Source organism: Sebastes fasciatus, chromosome 3 (genome assembly GCF_043250625.1).
Source record: "Sebastes fasciatus isolate fSebFas1 chromosome 3, fSebFas1.pri, whole genome shotgun sequence".
Taxonomy (NCBI): Eukaryota; Metazoa; Chordata; class Actinopteri; order Perciformes; family Sebastidae; genus Sebastes; species Sebastes fasciatus.
Window position 1 is genome coordinate 18,866,114 of NC_133797.1, and position 22,019 is coordinate 18,888,132.

The 22,019-nt window shown below is 38.3% G+C and overlaps 1 protein-coding gene across 3 annotated transcripts in view; it reads right to left on the reverse strand.

The window, feature by feature from the left end:
- Positions 1-3,615: 3,615 nt before the first annotated feature.
- The window catches only part of znf827 (zinc finger protein 827), a 94,195-nt gene continuing 75,791 nt past the window's right edge, over positions 3,616-22,019 (reverse strand). For all 3 annotated transcript variants that reach the window (XM_074629409.1, XM_074629408.1, XM_074629410.1), the window contains 4 exons: positions 21,011-21,177; positions 17,045-17,254; positions 10,390-10,567; positions 3,616-7,788 (listed from right to left, as the gene is read on the reverse strand). In XM_074629409.1, coding sequence (XP_074485510.1) covers positions 6,762-7,788; positions 10,390-10,567; positions 17,045-17,254; positions 21,011-21,177 — 1,582 coding nt within the window. In that variant the 3' untranslated portion in view covers positions 3,616-6,761. The remainder of the gene's footprint in view (positions 7,789-10,389; positions 10,568-17,044; positions 17,255-21,010; positions 21,178-22,019) is intronic.

The window sequence follows — 22,019 nt, forward strand, 5'->3', positions numbered from 1 at the left end:
TTGCTCCTTCACAGGGTAAAAACCTTGATGGTGGATGAAGGGCGGTGAGGAGGGGAAGTCCTGGAAGTATTGATGCTGAGTGAAACATGCGTGGATTTAACTGTAAAATAAGAAAAAGGGCGTAAGGGGTAAACAAGAGAGAAGAAAAGTAGAGTAGTGAGTGAGGGGTAAAAGTCGAGATTCTGTAATAAAAAGATGTAGATGGCACTATAAGTGTGAGGTAGATGTAGTGCGTAAAATGGAGAGAAAAAGAGAGAGAGGCCAGGCAGCTGGGAGCTCCCACAGACACGCACTTCTGTCTAAGCAGCTTTCCTCTCAGGGCAGGGTCACGGTGGGTCACGGCGGGATTACACTTTTGGCAAACAAGAGGGAGCTCCTCTCTCACAAAGCCATGCACGACTCCCCCATGACTCTCAGCAGCTGTAATAAAGCCAAGGCAGCCTGAACCTTCAAACAAAAAGCTAACACGCTATCGATCGACAGCGGACAACTTTCGCGAGGTGGTGTCGGAAGGTCGACATTGTGCAGACAGCTCGGGCCGAGGTGAAGGGCTATTATTGGGATGAGGGAAAACTCCGGCGTTTAGTCTTATCACAGAAGTCCCTCACTTAGTTGACAATTTCACCAAACTGTCAGTGCAGGAATGGAGTTATTGTTATTCGGCAAATGAAGAAAAACAGCCCCTGTGTACAGTGTGATATTCCAATCACAAAATCCAAATGAGGTTTTCTATCCTTTCAATCAATAGCCATCCCCTGCAGTGCCTGCATGTCTCCTCACTTCCTAATCAACACTTCCACTCATAGGGAGGTCAGCTGAGCAGGCGCACAGTGCCCCGAGCGCTGCTTTGAACTTAATTAAGCAGCTTTAAACACAGCCGAAAAGATTCATTATTACACAGGCAAGATGAGCAGCTAGATGAGAACATGGCCCTTCAACAGAAGAGATTCGGCTTCGGATGGCTGTTGAACCCACGTGGGTCAACATTGAGGGCGCGGTGATGGAGGTCCCGCAAGGACTTCCAAATCCTTTAGATTTGATAAAGGTTCCTTTAAAACTCTCCTTTTTTCTTTTCTTTTTTTTTTTACAGTTAAGGCCTCACTCCATCTTATATAAATCCAGTGGAAGAGACTGTATACACATAGAGATGTAAACAGTGATATATTCTGTTAAAGCTATATGCAAAATCTGCAACGAATGAAGGAGAATGAGAGGTAAAGACGGTGTTCATGTGCCTGGAAGGCTGCAGTGTGCCACCAGGGTGCTGTGAGGCAGGGCCTGTTAAAGGAGAGCTCCAGACCAAGGTGTTCTATAGCTCGGGGGCTAACGGTGATAAATGAGTCCCTTAATGTCGGCAAACACTTTATCTCTGCTTCATCTGTTTTCATTAGGCAGGGCCAACCTTTGGCTGGGCGAGAACGTGCTGTAACTTTCATTACTACAACACAGAAAGGAGAGGGAGAGAGACCTCCCATCGGTCTAATAAAAACACCAGCTAGACACCATGACAGATCCTATTCCTTATTATTATGATGGCACGCCAGCGTTATGAATTAGAGAATGCTATGTCCCTCAGAGATGATCAGTGCTGTTCCTTAACTCATGTCCCTGTCTCGCCACTGAATGATATCTGCTCTTTTCTGCTGCCCTTTTTGCTTTGAAACATGCTTTTGATCTCTTCTCTTTATTTTTATGTATTTACTAGCTAGCTAGTCTAGCCTCTCTGAGAGGAATATTGAATGGGCAGCCCGGCTTTTGCGTTCCTAATTACTTGGGGATTGCAGAATTTGAGTTTAATAATATAGTATGTCATTAAATGTCATAAGAAAATCATAGTTAGTTTAGTATGCCATAAGTAAGGGATGATGTACAGCTAGCGGGTCATTGTTGTGAAAGAATCCCCGACAGGGCGATGCTGCACCCTCTTCACTTCAGGGTGATGAGAAACCCTCCGCTCTGCGTCGGGGTGCAGCATCGCCCTGTCGGGGATTCTTTCACAACAATGACCCACTAGCTGTACATCATCCAGCTTATTACACGGCTACTTACTGAAGAAATCAAAAATGGTCCGCCAGAGTCCAACATCAGATCTGTGCCCATAGCAACGGTCTGTTATGCATAGCAACGGTCTGTTATACATAGCAATGGTTGGTTATAAAGAAATTACAGACTGCAGAACGCTGTGATTGACCAATCAGAATCGAGTATTCAACACAGCCGTGTAATAAATAATCATAAAATGTCATAGTATTAAATGTCATAAAAAATATAATTTAAAAGTCACAACACACATGGTTCCTACAACTTATGGCAAGCTAGGTTTAAGACTTAAGACTTTTTAATACAACTGGGAATTCAATTTAAGACCAACTTTAAAATAACCAAAATTGAAGAAAAAAACCCAAACACATCAATTACTTAGGGTTAGGGACAATTTTAGGCGTACAGCCAAATGTTGCCCGGAGATCTGTTGCTGCTTGCCTGGGTGCTGGTATCGGAGGTGGGGTGGAGACGAGGGTAGAAAAGAAAACTTGGCTTGTGTTGGCAGGTTGATTTGACAGTTTTGTGTTTCTCACTCTACACCGTTCCTCGTACACATTGCCTGGTTCTGGTTTCAGCAAAATTTTGGTTGAATAGACAATTTTCATTGAATTTGCACTTCCCCATGTCGACGCTAGGTAGCAGACCGTGCATCTGCTCTGAGCATCCTGGCAGCAAACCAAATGTGTTGAGTGTTGAGGCATTCGGTAAATTATTTTTAAAAATAGATGTTACCAATACTTTTGAGATTATAAATTGCAATGTCAGAAAAAAACCTACCTCCCATGTCTTAGCATTTTTAAGACTTTTGAAAGATTGATTTAAGACAGTTTAATACCACATAAATACCAAATTCTTTTATTATTTATCAGTGCCTTTTGAGAATTTTTAAGGACTGTACATGAAATAAAAAAATAATATATATATATATATATATATATATATATATATATATATATATATATATATATATATATATATAAATATCAGGACTTTTTCTGAAATTATGTCCAGACTAAAAATAATTTTAGTTCAACAGATGTTGCATATTTTTTTTTAAATTTCTTTGTTTATCATATTTTTTATTTTATATGGACTTTAAATACTTAAATAAGGCTTTTCAAATATTCAGAGAAGAACAGCTGTGGATGATAAATGTAATGATATTCCAACTGTATAATTTTGGTTTACAAACTACAACCAGAGGTTATATCCATGCTAGAAGCTACCAGCTCACAGTCGGCTGAATTGTCACCTAGATCACCTTTCAACATGCAAATGAACTTTAAAGTACAGATAAACAGAAAATAGTTTCTCTTTTAAGATCCCCCAAAAATTATCTTGAGGTTCTGGGTGTTAACTACAGGATCTGTTATATGTAGCACAAATACTAGAAACTATACTCAAAGGGTTGCTTTTATACATAAGAGACAATGAGCATTTTGGTCACTTGAGTATTCAGTGAAGAAAAGCAGCTGTTTTGGTTGTGTGTTGAGCAGAGTGCAAGAGTGATGCTGTCAGTCGTGGATAAATGTGATCAAACAAATGAGCAGAGAAAAGACAAAACAACTGATGTAATATCTGATGTAAGCTTTACTTTCAAATCCTGTTACATTTAGACCTGGCAAGTTGAACATAAAATAATGCCAAACAAAGAAAAACAAATACAAAACCAAAAAAGTACAAATGATCTATTTACCAGTTATCGTCACAACCCTGTACAGCCTTAACAATGGAGTAATAAAAAAAAGCTTTGTACAGCACATACCAATCTTTACCGAGTGCCAAAAGATAAGATAGCTGAGCCTTTTCTAACATAAAATACAGCCAAACTTAAAGCTAACTGATTGTAGACGGTGCAGTGTGATGCTAACTAAATGCAACCAAGGGAGTTAGTTTTAAACACAGTTAAGTGCTGAAGAACTAGAGGGCAATGTCATGCATACTCTGAAGTGCTGAAAAGGTAGTCAAGCTTAAAAAAAGGGCTGCTGTGCTGCTTACAGTTGGGCAAAAATAAACAGAATAAGTGCTTAAGAATATTGGTTTTAAAAAAAAGGATAGAGCCCTGTTGCCTTTTTAAACATTACACTCAAACTAGGGGAGGGGGGCATAAAGAAGTGCAGCCATTCATGATTACGCTGTAATAAAAGGCAGACGTTTTAAAAAGGTGTCAAGAGTGGACAGATTCTTTTTTATCTTTATCTTTTTTTTTCTTTTGGACCCTGACAATTAGTTTGACTCATTCTCAGAAGTCTCAGGTGGTTTCCTTCCACCAAGTGGCACTAGAGTATAAAAGATAACGTAGATAGTACAAGGAGAGTGTGTGTGTGTGTGTGTTGGAGGGATGCTCCTTTCACTCCAGAGACAGCATGCCAGACATTGACAGAGCAAAAAGGAACAAAACAAACAGCAGTGTAAAGGGGGACAATCGAGGCATCGCTCCAGAGCAGGACGTGACGGATTCAATCCTAACATCACGTCCCCGTGGCGAGTTACATTTTGGTCTCGACAATTCATGTTCTCTGTCCGATCATCATTTTTCTGACATGATTTAAGTAAAAAAATAAAAAAAGCAACAATGATTCATTATAAGAAAATGCATGAGTAAAATAGACAAAAGGAGAACATAAGGAAAATAAAAAAACAATCCCTTTACAATAAGGGATTTTGGCTTGAAGACCACTTAAAAACATGAGCACGATCAATAATGGGTAAAGCTTTTTTTCAAAATAAAATACTTGTACTATGCTGCCCTATCTCGCAAACGTACTTCTTTTTGAGCATTTTACGGATAAATACATATTCTCTTAATCAAAAAGTGCAGCACTGTGCAAAACTGGCTATCACAATTTAGCCTAGGACCTTTAGTTCCCAGGGAGAGCTTGACCTCTACTGTCTAATTCATGCAATTTGTATTCATTTACGTTCTCCGGTTTCACAGAGGCAGGCCCTTTTGCACTGCTAGAAATGCTTACATGAGAAACTAAAGGGGTGATGATTGAGTCATTTCCAGCAACTGCTGTCCACTTCACATTATGGTAACTTTGTGGATCTAAGTTTGCACTTAAAAAAAAGAGAAGGAAAATAAAAGGTTTAAGTGCTTTTGGCTTTAAGTGTAACTACATTAAGTGCAATTAAAACTCAAAAAGGTTGACAAGAGGAGGGGAGGAGGACAAAAAGCAGTACCATGTCTGCCGGCCTAACAGAAAGCCAGTGCCATTGAAAACAATGCTGTACAAGTGAATGGCTTTGCTTCATCATTGCACCTATAGGAGCTTTTTCTCACGGTGGGTTCTGTATGAATGTTAGTAGAAAATGTTTTATTATGATGTAAAAGGCTCAGTAAAAAAAGTAAAAACAAAATGAAAGACAAAAGAAAAGGACACAGAAGGCCACCAAACACACTAACTTTCCCGTCTTTTCCAGCACAGAAGACGTCCCTGTTCACACTTCTGCATCGCTTCTTTTTCATGTACATAAACAAAAATACATTCATTCAAGTCATTTTGGAACAGTATTTTTTCTTTTTTTTTGTACACAAAAATTACAAAAAGCTCCAAAAAGCACCATTGAATCGGCCTGTGGTGACCCTGGCTGTGCGGCTAGCTCGCTAACCCAGCGCTGGTCACCTCCACAAAACAGTTATCTCATATATCTCTTCTAAGTATAGGTGCGTGATACATAGTTCTGCATATGAAGCTGCGCTGATATCCACCTGGTCTCAGAAATAACTTCTCGTCTCATTATTTCACTGCTTATTCACCTGTGAGTGCAAATTCATTGTCAACATTTTACATTTATATTCAAATCAAATTAGTAATAAATGTATAATGTTTCTCGTTATGATAGGTCAGATTTTTCCTTATTTACAGTATCACAGCTTATCTTCTGTTTTGTGAGCTTACAAAAAACTATTAAAATTAGCTAGTAACACATTTAAATTATATATATTCGGAGACAGAGGTGATATCAGGCAGCAGCTATGCATAATATGGTTTCACCATTATACAAAAAAACAACAGAAATCAAAAAGATGGGAAGGGGAGGGGCTACAAAACTATGTACAAGACTGATAAATAAGTAAGTGCGTGGTTTGAGGCGTTGCTTTGGAAACGTGCCTTTTACAATGAAAAGCATTCCGTTTCATTGGTTCTGTCCACGTTGCACCGCTAACACTTCAGGATATCTCAAATTTAGCTTCCTAATGACGTCAAAGCTAGTTGAAACACAGGCATGCTATTTCGATGCATAATAGCAATAGACAAAAATGCACTAAAATATAGCACTTGCAAGTTTTGTTTCATCTTTTTATCTCGTCAAACGACTAAAGAAAAATATCTATAAAACTGAGATACGTTAGTTTTCCTCAGATAATGCAACTGGGTCCAAGTCATTCAGACATTTAAAAACAGAAATAAAAGGTAATAGAGAGTAATAGTTGAAGTAGTAATAATTCAATTGATAGAACTGATAAGAAAAGCAGCTTTTTGATATAAATGCATTTTTAGCATGTACAGCCTTTTTCTCTTATAAATGTTTTTCTATTCTTTTCTTCAATATGTTTGTCTGGTCCAGCTTATTCTGCTGGTCTGATTGGAAAAGACGTTGCTCCCACTGCAGTGGTCAAGTGTCATTCACACCACTGTCCGAGGAGTGAGGGAAAGAGTGCGGGTAGGAGGAGGAGGAGGAGGAGGAGGAGGAGGAAGAGGTGGTGGGCGAGGTCAAACAGTCTTGGCCCTCTCCATCAGTCCAAGGTAGGCCAGGAAGGAGTGTTTGTGGGAGGAGGGTGAGGGGGAAGAGCGGGAGGGGGACGCCGAGTTGGAGGAGAAGAGGAGAGGAGATGTGGCGGGCCGCCATCTGGAGTGGAGGTGCGAGTGGAATGTGAAGCGGCTGTTGTGGGTGAACAAGGTAGTGAGGGGGATCAGGTGCGCCCGGTCGCAGTTCCTGTACTGCTCGAACACGTGGCGGGAGGACGGGAGGAAGAGGGAGGGGCTGCCGCAGCTCGGGCCGCCGGGGTTTCTGGTGGCGTTGTTGCCGTTAGTGCTGACCAAGCAGTGCAGAGGGCCAGCGGCGTCCAGCTGGCGGGACTTGCCCAGTGTCAGCGACAGGGCAACGGACTGGAGCGCCTGGGACGCCGTTAGACTCATGAGTGGGCTGTTACTCCCACTCCCTCCGCTGCTCCCTCCTCCTCTGCCGAACAGGAAGTTCTCCTGGCTCTTACGCAACGAAGAGCCCCCTGGTGATGTTCCCTGGAGTGGCAGCTCCTCCTCTCCTGCCTCCTCCTCATCTTCCTCCTCCACTTCTTCTCCTCCTAAGCCTCCGTCCAGTCCCCCCGCTCCTCCACTCTGGTGTTTCTTGAGGTGGCGGCTGAAGACAAAGGGGTGTGTGGTGGTGAAAGGGCACTCTTGGCAGCCGAAAGTCTGGCGCGGCGCGTGCTTCAGCTTCTTGTGCAGGTTGAGGTTGTCCTTGCGCTTGCAGCTATAAGAGCAGCGGTCGCAGTGGAAGGGCCGCTCGCCCGTGTGCACACGCACATGCTCGATCAGCTTGTTGGCCGTCTTGGACAAGTAGCCACACTGCTCACACTTGTAGTGGTTGCCCAGGCGGTGCCCGCGCATGTGGGCCTCCAATGAGGCCTGGTCGGGCCACAGTCCCTGGCAGATGCGGCAGCGGTACTCCATCTTACAGTGCGTCTTAAGGTGGCACTCCATGGCCGCTGGACGATTGGTGGAGTAGATGCAGAAAGGGCACCTGGGTAATGCAACAAAAGGGAAGAAGGGAGGGAGGACACGACACACAAAAGCAAAGGACAGTTGAGGGGGAAGTGTACATTCAAAACCACATAACACACCTTGAAATTTAATAACACAAAATGATGAAGAGGAAAAGGACAGGTAAAGGAAAAGTGTGTATCATGTAGAGGTCTGTGTGCTGGTGGTATGTGTGGCAGTTTAATGGTAGGAGAATTGAGGTGATCAGGTATATGTGTGTGTGGAGGAGGAGGGGGGGGTGACAGGCTGGAGAAAAGATTGGAGCAGTAGGACATGAAGGGAAATGAAGGAATGGAGTGGCACTTACATTTAAATAGCACCTTTCATCTGCTCTGGGCCCCAAAGCGCTTCACAAACCCTGCAGAACAGAATCACCTCAGAAAAACCTCGAAATGGTCAAGGCCCTCTCTCCCTTTCTACACACTCCTACATATATAGACACTTCACATTGCTCAAGTGTATACACGTGTACGCACTAATCTATCTCAAACCTCTTTGCCCTTAAGGTGCATTAACTAATTCTACACCTGCTAAATCCTGCTTTTTTAAAGTAAATATAAACGTGGTTTACATAAATTAAGAGTCTGTGCAAACCTTAAAGAGCTGAAAATATAATAGATATAAACAGTACAGCAAAGAAGTTGAGTTAAAGCAGATGAATTTAAATATAAGAAATATCAAAAGAGCTCAGTTCTTTCATCTCTTTTTTTCCTCTCTTGAATAAATATAATCTGAAATATCCACAACCTACTTCTTTCCCTTTTGAATGATATCTTAAGGAAACCAATCTGGCTTCAAAAACAATAACACCAGACAGAAGAAACATTTAAAACCGTTATAACTCCTTTACATGTATTCACTCACACACTACAGCTAGCAGCAAATCCTCAAGTCAGGGACTAAAGATGCTGTGTGGAGATCTTTGAGCTATGAAGGGGCTTCTTGTGTGTTTGTGTTCTGTTAGCCACAGGATTTGTATAAAATATATACAGTAAGTCAATGTAACTGTGTTGGCAGCTTCCTACATTTACATTTAGTGAAATGCTACCGTTTCCAGACAATTATCAAATGTTTAGAACATCCTAACTCCACCGATGGCTGCACAGAAAAAAACCGATATATAGAACACAGATCTTTGTTTATGAAGAAATGAGGCGATAATCATAATGATTCTCAATGATTCTGCACATGCACAGACTGGTGTTATGAGAACAACTCAAAAACAAAAAAAAATGGCTTGTGTTACTTGAAATGAATATTTATTTACCGCATTTTTTTCCTAAATATTAAGGCAAATGTTGTCCTGTGTTTTTTTTTTTTTTTTTTTAATATTATCCCAAATGTTGTCAACTGCCACCATAAAACTGAATTTGTGTAAAAGTGCATTATTATAATTGGCCTGAACTCAAACACTAACGTCATCAGTGTGTGGTGTGGATGTTGAGATCAACAGATGGGCTTTATGTTAACTTGACAGGCCTGAAATGGTACATAAACGTGTCACAGTACAACAAAGGCTCCTGTGGGACTGGAGTATGGAGATGGAGAGGGAAGCATGTGAGGAGACTGGAGCTACATAAACAGTCAATATTAGACAACACAAGGCTGTCTTGTCAGGATACGTTAAATTTTGATAACTGTATCCAATGTGCATGAATAGGTGTTCATATATATTTGTATACTGTATGTAGGGGTTGCGGTGCAAACTACAATGTGAGATTGTATTTTAAAGCTTAGCTTAGGGTCATTCTTTCTACAAAATGCATGCTGTGAATCAGTAATCATGCATTAGTTGGATTGACTTGTGTCAATGTCTAGTCTATGATGTTACAGATGTAAGTGATCTGACATTTGTGCTTCCTCTAAAATGATCTTTTAGGGGTGTGCCAACATATTTTCTATAAGTGTCTGTATTGTAGCTTTCTGGAATGCAGGTTTCATCAGATATTTTTCTTTGGCATGGCTGTTAGCTGTGGGCAGAGGAACAACAGGCCCTGAGGGGAAGCCCATTTCAATCTCTTTTCCATACTCCCCTTCTGTTCATAGCAGCCACTGCAGACCCAGAGACCACTGTCTAATAAGTTACACTTGCCAAGAGAGGCTGTCGAGCAGAACTACAGCTTGTATCATTTAATTTGCTGGCTTCAGATAATGAACAATAAAGTGAGGTTAACACGGCTAGAATAATCTTCAAATAGTCCATGAATCTATTTCTGTCTTCATCTGTGTTACAATCAGCTCTTATTTGAAAAAAAAAACATAGTGTCAGCCAGCTTTATGACATTATGCATCTTTTTGTATCCTTTACGTTATTTTACATGCATCAATTTATGTATGTAAAATGAGTTTAAAAGGTGCATGTAAAATAATTGAAACCACTGCGAGATGCCTGGAACTTTAGTTTTTGATTTTAGCAAAATTGAGCCAGATTTAAATATGCCGTAATTTGCACACCCCTAACATTGGTCAATGACTGTGTATACACTGTACGTGTTTTTGTGTGTGAATTGACAGGTTGAGGAGTGACGGAGGGGGAGGACGGGCGGAGTTAGGAACCTCTGTCTGTACTTGCTTTCCTTACTTGAGCCCTCCGGAGGGGACAGTGTGGCACTTCTTATGCTCCAGCAGCTGCTCAGGAGTCTTGAGGAACTTGTGGCAGACGTCGCACTCAAACATTCGCGTGATGAGGTGGATCTGTAGGTGCCGTTCATACATGCTACGCGTCTTGCACACAAAGTTGCAGAAGACACACTCGAAGCCTGTGGAGAAGGAAAGAGGAGAGGGTGAGTAAAGACTGAGTCTGTTTTAATGATTTTAATGGAAGATAATTCTGTTGCAGAGTCTGGTTGTGCTCTTCAGACTCAGCATGTAAAATCTCAAGAGTGTATCTATAGAAACTGGAACAAAGGGAGAAGTCAGGTTCAACAATGCCCACTCACATAAATATGATAAATAAGCAAGATTTGCAGCTGCAATTGCACTGCACTTCCATAAAGTTGGGGCACTCGGAAGAGACTGATTTTAAAAAAGTCAAAATTGATGCAGCTGAAACTTAAATCTCCAAAAACAATAGATCCTTCACTTCCCATAATGCAACCACATTTTGTCAAACCCTCCCTGCCTAGTAAATGTCCACATCTTTCAAACTCCACACCTAAGTTTATAATGACATTTTTCTGTGACAAATGTGTATATCTAGATAATCCTGATGACATAATCTGGGTCTGTAGCAAGCTCTTCCAGAACCACAGAAGACATTATAGATCGTATGTGATTAAGATGTCAAAAAAAGTCAGAGTATAGTATGTAGTATACTTCCACTTTTTTCGACATACTATATTATTACTTTTTATGACTTTTTTGGCATACTATACTGTGACTTTTTTCCACATACTTTACTCTGACTTTTTTCCACATACTTTACTATGACTTCTTTCCATATACTTTACTATGACTGTATTTATCACTTTTTCCCACATGCTATATTATAACTTTTTTTCCACATACTATACTGACTTTTTTTTGCCGTTTTTTCGACATAATATCCGGTGTCTTTTTTTCCCCGGCATAATATAGGATGACTTTTTCCCGACATACTATGACTGTATTCATCACTTCTTTCCACATACTATACTATGACTTTTTGGACATACTATACTTTTGCTTTTTTTTTTGCCCTTTCTCGACATTATATACAATGACCTTTTTATCACTTTTTTCAACATACTATATGACTTTTTTTCCACATACTAAACTATGACTTTATCACTTTTTTGACTTTTTTTTAATTAATTGTTTTTTGTCATACTATACTTTTTTTTTTACACTTTTTTTGACATACTATTAAATGACTTTTTCTTTATTTTCCCAGCATACTTTATGATGACTTTTTCCCAACATACTATACTTTTACTTTTTCATCACTTTTTTTGGACATGCTATACTATGACTTTTTTAGAAATACTATATTATGACTTTTTTCGACATACTATACGTTTTTTATCAATTTCTTTGACAAAATATGCTATGACTGTTTATCCCTTTTTTATTACTTTGTTCAACAAACTTTATTGTGACTTTTTTATCACTTTTTCGAAATGCTATACTATGAATTTTTTCGACATACTATACAGTGAGCTTTTTCGACATAGTATACTTTTACTTTTTTCGACATCATTTTTTTATCACTTTTTTCGACATGCTATTCTATGATTTTTTGTATCACTTTTTTCCACATAGTATACTATGACTTTTTTCCACATACTATACTATGACTTATTTTATAACTTTTTTCTACATAAAAAAAGTATAAAAAAGGTCATAGTATGTCATGAAAATGTCAAAATAAATCATAGCAATATTTCACACAAACTCGTAGTCTGGTCTGTCATAAAAAGTTCATAAATGGTCACAGTCTGACTTTTTTTTTTTTTACATTTTAATGACATAGTTTAACTCTTTTATGACATTGTATTGTATATCATCTGCTCTCCCTCTCCATTTTGTACGTATTCATGTCCCATTAATGCTTGTTACTAATTCGGCTTCTGCCCCGGAGTCCTTTTTGCACTCTTGTCTCACAGGTTTCCATGGATTGCTGCCGTGGTCCTGCTTGACACCCACTGCTACTATGATCATTAGTCATATTTGTATTTTTACTGTTAATATTACTGCTATTATTATTATCAGTAGTAGTAGTAGTCACTTCTATCATCATTTCTGATGTTATTACTGCTATTATTATTATCATTTTATTATATCCACTGCTGCTATCATTATTTCTATTATTAGTCATATTTCTATAATTGTTGTGTTATTATTGTTGTTGCTGTGCCTCTCTCTCTCACTCAACCCAACCGGTATAAGTGGATGGCCACCCATTCATTAAAGAGGATTTTTTTTTCTTGCCAATGTCGCTCATTAGGGAATGTAAGTTCTGAGTATGGTCTAGACCTGCTATATACAGTATAAAAAGTGTCTTGAGATAAATTCTGTTATGCTTTACGCCATATAATTAAAATTGAACTCAATAAAAAAAGTCACAGTAATGTCAAATTATAATTACTTCATCCTTGAGTCCAAGTGGACATTTGTGCCAAATTTGAAAAAATTCCCTCCAGGCGTTCCTGAGATACTGGGTCCAAGAATGGCACCGACGGACTTTGTTTGGCCGACGCAAATACATATAAATTAACAGCATAATGTGACAGTAAAATGTACAAAAAAGTTAGATAGTATGTGAAATATAGTATGTTGTAAAAACTCATGAAAATGTCATTGGATAGTATGTCATTAAAATGTAAAAAAAAAAAAAGTCTTAGTATAGTATGTCTAAAAAAGTCAGAATAAAGTACTTTGAAAAAGCTCATAGTATGTTGAAAAATGTGAAAAATTCATAGTATAAAATGCTGATAAACGTTTTTAAAAAAATCATCGTATAGTTTGTCATTAAAATGTCAAAAAAGTCATTAAATATTCAAGTCAAAGAATTGAATTTATTTTGGTTTTAAAATTAAAATTATTTTTTGCCATTTTTCGAACAATAAAAATTGCTCTATAATGTGGACAAATATCTTGTGTGTCCTGTGTTGTTTTTTGTTGAAAATAGATGGATTGTGTTTGCCATGACTAAGAAAAGTTCTGGCAAAATCAAGGCAGAAAAAAACTTTATTTCACTTACGGTTCTCTGGCTTTATTTCGTTGCGCTTAGAATGGCTTGTTTACACACACATGTCTTTCCGCATTTAAGTTACACACAAGTTACTGTGTTTTGCCCTGGTATTCTGTGTCATACACTGAAGCATTCCACATGCAAACATACATTATGCAGACTGAATAAAGAGTGAACATGTTGTTGTTGTTACTCTAAACCTCATGATTCATCAAAGTGGCCCAACTCCGGACGGAAAATGTTGGTGGAAATGGCTTTGAAACGCCGATACCCAGACACAGGTAAGAGTTTGCTGAAAATATATCCGCAGTTTATAGCAGAAATTAATAGCTAGTACGAACAAAACATCATTGAAGTATGTCATTAAAAATAGTTACAGTCAAAGTATAGTGTCATAAAGACTCATAGTATAGTATGTCGAAGAAAGTAAAAAAAAAAAAAAAGTCAATATAGTATGACGAAGAAAGCCATAGTGTAGTAGGTCATAAGAAGTCATAGTATAGCATGTCAAAAAAGTCATAATATAGTATGTCGAAAAATATGGAAAAAAAAGTCATAATATAGTATGTTGAAAAAAGTGATAAAAAAGTAATTGTGCAGTATGTCGAATGAAGTGATAAAAAAGTCATAGTATAGTATGTAGAAGAAAATCATAGTATAGTATGTTGAAAAAGGTGATAAAAACACAAGTTTTAAAGAAGTCATAGTACAGTATCTCGAAAAAAGTCATATTATAGTATGTTACAGTATAAAATGTCAAAAAAGGTCATAAAAAAAGTCATAATATAGTATGTCAAAAAAAGTCGTTAAAAAGTCATAGTATGTCGAAAAAAGTCATGGCATAGAACGTAAAAAAAAGTCAGTATAGTATGTCGAAAAAGTGAAAAAAAGGTCATAGTATAGCATGTCGAAAAAAGTCATAGTATAGCATCTTGAAATAGTGATAAAAAAGGTCATAGTTAAGTATCTCAAAATAGTGATAAAAAAGTCATAGTACAGTAAGTTTGAAAAAAGTGATAAAAAGTCATATAGTATGTCATAGTATAGAATATCGAAAAAGGTCATAAGAAAGTCATAATATAGTATGTCGAAAAAAAGTCATGGCATAGTAAGTAAATAAAAAGTTAAAAAAAAAAAAGTCATAGTACAGTATGTCAAAAAAAGTGATGTCATGTTATAAGATGTCATAGTATAAAATGTTGAAAAAGGTCATAAAAAAAGTCGTAAAAAAGTCAACATAGTTTGTTGAAAAAAAGTGATAAAAAGTCATAGTACAGTATGTCGAAAAAAGTGATTAAAAAGTCATAATATAGTATGTCGAAAAAAGTGATAAAAAGTCATTGTATAGTATGCTGTAAAAAAGTGATAAAAAGTCATTGTATAGTATGCTGTAAAAAAGTGATAAAAAGTCATAGTATAGTATGTGGAAAAAGTGATAAAGAAGTCAGTACTGTATGTCGGAAAAAGTGATAAAAAGTCATATTATAGTATGTTATAGTATAAAAGGTCATAAAGTAATAATATAGTATGTCAAAAAAGTCGTAAAAAAGTCATAACATAGTATGTCAACAAAAGTCGAGGCATTGTATGTCAAATTATTTATGAAAAAGTCATAGTATAGTATGTTGAAAAAAGTGATAAAAACGTCATAGTATTGCATGTCGAAAAAAATCATAGTATAGGTATGATGAAAAAGATCAGAGTAGTCTGTCGAAAAAAGTGATAAAAAATTCATAGTATAGTATGTCGAAAAAGTGATAAAGTTAAAATATTGTATGTTGAAAAAAGTGATAAAAAGTCAAAGTATAGCATGCCAAAAAAAATTATAAAAAAGTCATAGTATTGTATGTCAAAAAAAGTCATTGTATAGTATGTCGAAAAAGTGATAAAGAAGTCATATTATAGTATGTTATAGTATAAAATGTCGAAAAAGGTCATAAAAAGTGTTGTTGCTCTAAACCTCATGATTCATCAAAGTGGCCCAACTCCTGACGGAAAATGTTGGTGGAAATGGCTTTGAAACGCCGATACCCAGACACAGGTAAGAGTTTGTTGAAAATATATCCGCAGTTTATGGCAGAAATTAATAGCTAGTACAAACAAAAAAGTAATTGAAGTATGTCATTAAAAACAGTTACAGTCAAAGTATAATAGTGTCATAAAAACTCACAGTATAGTATGTCGAAGAAAGTAAAAAAGAAAAAAGTCAATATAGTATGACGAAGAAAGCCATAGTATAGTAGGTCATAAGAAGTCATAGTATAGCATTTAAAAAAAAGTCATAATATAGTATGTTGAAAAAAGTGATAAAAAAGTCATAGTATAGTATGTTGAAAAAAATCATAATATAGTATGTCGAAAAAAGTTATAAAGTCATATTATAGTTTGTCGAAAAAAGTCATAGTATAGTATGTCGAAGAAAGTGATAAAAACGTCGTAGTACAGTATGTCGAAAAAAGTCATAATATAGTATGTTGAGAAAAATCATAGTATAGTATGTTGAGAAAAGTGATAAAAAGTCATATTATAGTATGTCCAAAAATAGGGATAAAAAGTCATAGTAGGGTATGTAAAAAAAAAAAGTTGTAAAAAACTCATAGTACAGTATGTCGAATAAAATCATAGTATAGTATGTCAAAAAAAAATCATGGTACAGTACGTCAAAAAAAGTAAAACAAAAAGTTATAGCATAGTATGTCGAGAACATGTCAAATAAATTCATGAAAAAATCATAGTATAGTATTTTGAAAAAGTCATAGTATAGTGCGTCAAAAGTCATTAAAAGTCATCAAAAGTCATCGCATAGTATTTCGAAAAATGTCGAAGTCATTTTTTACACGTCAAAAAAATCATAGTATACTGTGTCAAAAAAAAAAATAGTACACCATGTCGGAAAATGTTTGAAATGTCATGGTATAGTATGTCATAAAAATGCAAAATAAAAGTCATGGTATAGTACAGTATGTCATAAAAAGGTCATTCTATAGTATGTCAAAAAGAATCATAGTATAGTTATTGCGATTCCCGTCTGAGAATAACTAAAAATAATGAATGTTGAATATGAATAATGAATAATGTTGTGGGATTAGTCCTTATTTAATGGTCTATTTTGGAATTTATACATAATTATTACATACTTGTATATAAAAACAACAAAAGATGAAGCATTCTAATACTGATTTGGAGGTTAATTTCCATGGCAAAGGTCAAAGCTTCGAAACATTTGGGAACCCGACATGAACAAATTATTTTTGCCAAAGTTAGAAAAGTTATCACATTAGAGATTTCTGAATTTCTTTTTTTGTTTGTGAGCCTCCAACTTGTTTGAGATGGGTGGGGCCAGGTGAAATATGCATACTTGTCTGCACCAATCTTGATTTAGCTAGTTTTTAATCCAAATTTGATGATAGGTGGTGGGTTTGAATGTCATAAATAATACCTGATGTTTTTTAAAAAATGTTATTGGTGTCTAGTCAGTCATGAATATATACTGTTGTAATGACATTTTCAGGGGCATAAAAATGACAAAGAGTATCTGGTTGCAATAGTTCCCACAATTCCTTACCTTTGTCAGACTTGTCCTCAGTTCCTGATCCCGAGTGGCTCCCAGAGCTGGACTGGCTGCCTGCGGAGGAGGGCAGGGCGAGCAGGCCCCTCAGTTCTTCGTTACCGTGGGTGAGGTCTCCGCCCTCCGAGCTGTTGAGTGAGTCGCTGAGGGCCGAGAGGGACGAGGAGGTGCTCTTGGTCTCGCTGAGGGGACTCCTTGAGTTCAGACCTGGACACAAGTGGACAGATCTTCATCGTCATTATGATGGACAGCAATGCTGGGGGAAGAATTGTACCAGCAACAACTAAAGAAAACTCCTGGGAAAAGATATTAACTGAAACCCTGCCTAAATTGTGGGGTATTTGTTATGCTGAAAAATCGGTTTCAAGAACCCCATCGCTATGTACTGTACATGCACGCACACACACACACACACACTGAAATACACACAAACAGAATATAAGCAGGCAGCCTCGATAGCCCTGTGCTCTGACTGAGGCCCTGCTGCCACTCAAATCAAGACGCAGTGTGCTTTTATTGATCCCTTCTCTAAGTCTACAATTCACTGGGAAGAGAGAGGGAATTAGAAGGGGAGGGGGCGAGAGGAGCGTGGGTCATGGCCGAAGGAGCTAAGATGGCGGGAGCATCACAGGGCACAGCTCAACAAAGGGCATTCACTCAGGAGGGAGTGAAAGGAGGGAGAAAAGGCTGCACGGATCCTGAGATGGTTGACCTATCTTTTAAATACAGGCACACACAAACACACAAATCTAAAACATACAAGAATGTACGCATGCAGTGCACACACAAGGAATAATACAGTAATTGAAGATATGATTAATTGCCTTCAATCAAATCTAAATAAACCAGGGTCATTCACAGCGCAGTCTTAGCAGCATTTTGAATACAGTATTGAACCAGCTTGTGGGAGCTTTTATCTCCTCTGCTGCAGTATTTAACATACACTTGCCTTCTCTTACAATATCCAAAAGGCTAATGCCACAGAATATAAGCGTAAAGGAAAAAAGAAAAGGTGGTGCTCTGAGCCAGTGGGCCTTGACCTTGAAACACACCTTGACTGGAAAATATTCCATTTTCTCTATTACGGAACAGCTTCGTCCACGGCAACATTCATGATATAGGAACGGAAATAAAGAGGCTGCCTTTCTGCCAGTGTATCCAGGCTAGATATCAAGCAATACAGTCACATAATTCACCACCTTCCCCCCCCTACTGAGAAGGGCACCCATCCAACCCTTTCCCCATGTCGAGTCCAGCCTTCACAGGTGGTCAGCTTGAACTATGACACCTGCTGAGCTCAGCCATCTCCTGCCTGGGCGTGTCTACACAGTTGACCAGATAACTAGCCTTTTACAGTCTGTCAGGACTCACTCTCTATCTACCTTACACACTGAAGTAAAAGGCGCTTTAACAAAATAGGGCTGGACCATAACAAATTACTAAAATCTCCACATGTAGGAGGTAGAAATATGAGGTGACTATAAGCCACACTTCAGTGCATTTGTGTGTTTGGTGGTGGTGTCCATCTTGTGTGAGACTGAGATAAATGCCAAGCCAGGCTGAGAGACTTAAAAGATGGCCACAGTGGCATCGTAAACCCAGCTCGTCTCCAAAGGAACCAAGGCCTATTGATTTTTTCCCCTCAGGCACGATAAGGGCCAACCTTCTCAGATAAACAAGGCCACTGTGGCCTCTGAAAGACCCCTCAGCTGTCTAGGCCGGACAATCCCACCCACCCACACATACACACGAGCAGCACACACACACATTGAGGAACAGTGGAAGAGCAAAACGTCAGCAATAAACTGGACAAAGCTGTTTTAGACAAAAACACTCATATCGACCACCGGGGGTTCACACCAGCAGCTTTAAAAGTCCAAACAAGGTCGACCGGAGGCGGCTTGTTTGTGAAACCCAATTCTGCTGCTTGTCTTTCCCCGTGTCCTCTGAACTGATATGAAACCTATGTGTTTATGAAGTGTAAATTACTGTCACATTAGGACGTTTTAATTTGGAACTTGCTGATTTCATATACAGTAAAACACCGGCAAGATAGAGTACAGTCTATAAGTATTTAGACAGTGAAGCATACAGTATTTGTTGTGCTGGTTCTGTACTCACACACATTGGATCTGAAATCAAAGTAGAGCTGAAACCATTAGTCAGTTAGTCGATTTATTTATCTGCACTGATTTTGCTGACCGATTTATCGTTTAAGTAATTTTTTAAGCAAAATGCTACAGGTATCAGCCCAAATGTGGGTTTTCTTAGTCTTTTATGAAGGTAAACTAAGTATATATACTGTATGTAAGTATATCTTTGTTTATGGGCTGTTGGTTTGGACAAGACGAGCAATATACACCTGTCAATTCAGTAATTTTTCACTATTTTCTGGCATTTTATAGACCAAACAATTAATTGTAAAAATAATCGTCAGATAAATGAATAAGTGACTTTAATTTGAGGGTGTTTACTTACACATACAGATCATAGACTGTATATAAACCTGGACGACATGACAGCTCCCCAAAAGTGAAGCCAAATCATCTCGATCGCCCCCTGGTGGCTGGCTGCAGTATAGGTCATAAACCCCGCCCCCTCAATGTTAGCGGGGGGACATCGGCCAAACTAAAACGTCAAAATACACATCAAATACATTTTTCCCAAAGATGGTTTCTTTCATTTAAGGTAGTTCTTATCACGCTGGTGTATGTTCAAGTGTTAATTTTTCTGATAAGTTTGGTTTTAATGAGTTATTTGATGCTCTAAAAAGGGGCTGAGATGTCATGATTGACAGCTGCTCTGAGTGAAGTAGTTGCTCAGCCGGAGACTCAGGAAATGTAGAGAGAGGAGATTAACTTTAACTTTCCATAACTGTCATGAGTCTGTGTAATAGAACATGTGTCAATTTGATCATGAATGTAGTTACAGAAATATTATGGTTAGTTGTTGTGTCTTACTAGCCAAACAGTACCGTGATGCTAACGTAGCAGCTAGGTGGCTCACGCTAGCAAGCTGCGGCCATGCTCGGCTCGTGATTGGCTCAGGTGTTTGGGTGGGACCTTGATACCGCGGTTCCAGCTGCCCGATCACTACTGCGCAGACACTGACATCAAAATCTTAAAATCCCGGATTTTTTGCCTCACTTTTGTACAGTGGGAGGAAGTAAAGACACGTCGTCCATCTATATATACAGTTTATGGTACAGATTAAGTGAACAGTGTAGGAATTGTAACCTTATAGTAGGAGGGACTATGTATAAAAAGGCCACAATTCTCAAAACCCTTAAAGCTCTTGTCTTGTCAGTCATTGTTTAAATTTAAACCCCATGTGTTGGAGTACAGAGCCAAAACAATAGAAAATGTGTCACTGTCCAAGTGCTGCACTGTATTTCTATTCTGAGCTGTGAACAAGAGCCACAATGTGTAAGCTACCACCCACTCTAACATGTGAGAGTAATTTTGAAAATAACTCCATAAAGCATTATTCTAGGGGTTGAATCATGCACTTTGCTACTAGCCAGTACATTGAGTTTGAGAAGCCTGCATGAACACAAAAACGTTACCCTCAAGCTGAAGCGAATAGTCGATTAATCAATTAGTCAATCGAGAGAAAAAAAAAAAAATCAGCAACTATTTTGATAATCGATTTTTTAAGCAAAAAAGCCTCGAGTCAGCTTCTCAGTTGAGAGGATTTGTTGCTTTTCTTTGTGTTATGTAATAGAAATAAATTGCATATGTTTGGTTTTTGACTGTTGGTTGAGGAAAAAAGGAATTTGAAGACGTCAGCGTTATGAACGTTTTCCAATATTTTCAGACATTTTATAAACTAAACAACTAATCGATTAACTGAAAAAATAATGATAATGCTCCAACCTGACATTACACCAACACATATGAGAGATCTTATTAATGCCTTCACTCAGAGCCAGTGGACCGCCATGCATCATCAGGGATTCTGTACCTGCATGTCCAGTACTAATGTGGTTCTTCATGTCGTTCTCCTCCATGCAGACGTAGTCACAGACGCTGCAGCAGAGCGAGAACATCCACTGCTCCTTGTCCACATGGAGCGACATGTGGCTGACAAACTGGGCATTCAGCTCCGTCTGGAAATCACACACATGGCAGCTGGACAGAGAACAGAGAGGAAAAGGAGGGAAGATGGCGAGAATAAGAGGGGGGAGACTGTCAGCTTTAGTGTTATATTATGTCTGCATAAATTGGTAAGTGGTACAGCGGGGATACATTTCTTTTAATTTAATAAAAGACAATTGAAAATACACTATTTCCACACATGGTGCTATTTAACTCTTTTCACATCATTAGCCACATAAAAGTATTAAAGCAATAGTACGACATGTTGGGAAATACACTCATTCGCTCTCCCACAGAGAGTTAAAGGAGAAGATTAAGAACACTCTCGCGTCTGTACGGTAAATATGAAGCTACAGCCAGGAGACAGCTTATACCCAGTTTACACTACATGACTTTAGCCATGATTTTCCGCTCCTCAACAGTTTTTGGAGTGCCCCGACAAAAGCCCCAGATCAGAGGCAAATCAGTGCTGGCTCGCCGCTCGCACATCGCTGCTCGAGCTTCTTGTGTGAACTGCTCAAAGATGCAAGCCGAGAGACTCGCCGACGATCGCAGATGCCTCACAGACACATTCCAGATATCTAGCATGTTAAATATCTAAACCTGTCGGGGACTCCGGCCACGAGCTACAGCCAATGATAGGACAAGACACAGGTTGAGGGGAAACCTGGGGGAGGAGAAGTCACCTGTAACAACAGGAACTTACTGTATGTGTTGCATTTGCAACACGGAGCAAAGTTGTTGTTGCACCCAGGAAAATAAATAGTAAAAAGAGTGTGGAAAACGGTGGAAACAGGCTGTTTTCTGAACACATGTGCCAACAACATCATCAGCAATGCGTATGTTATCACGTCATTAACCGTGTATTTCTCGCA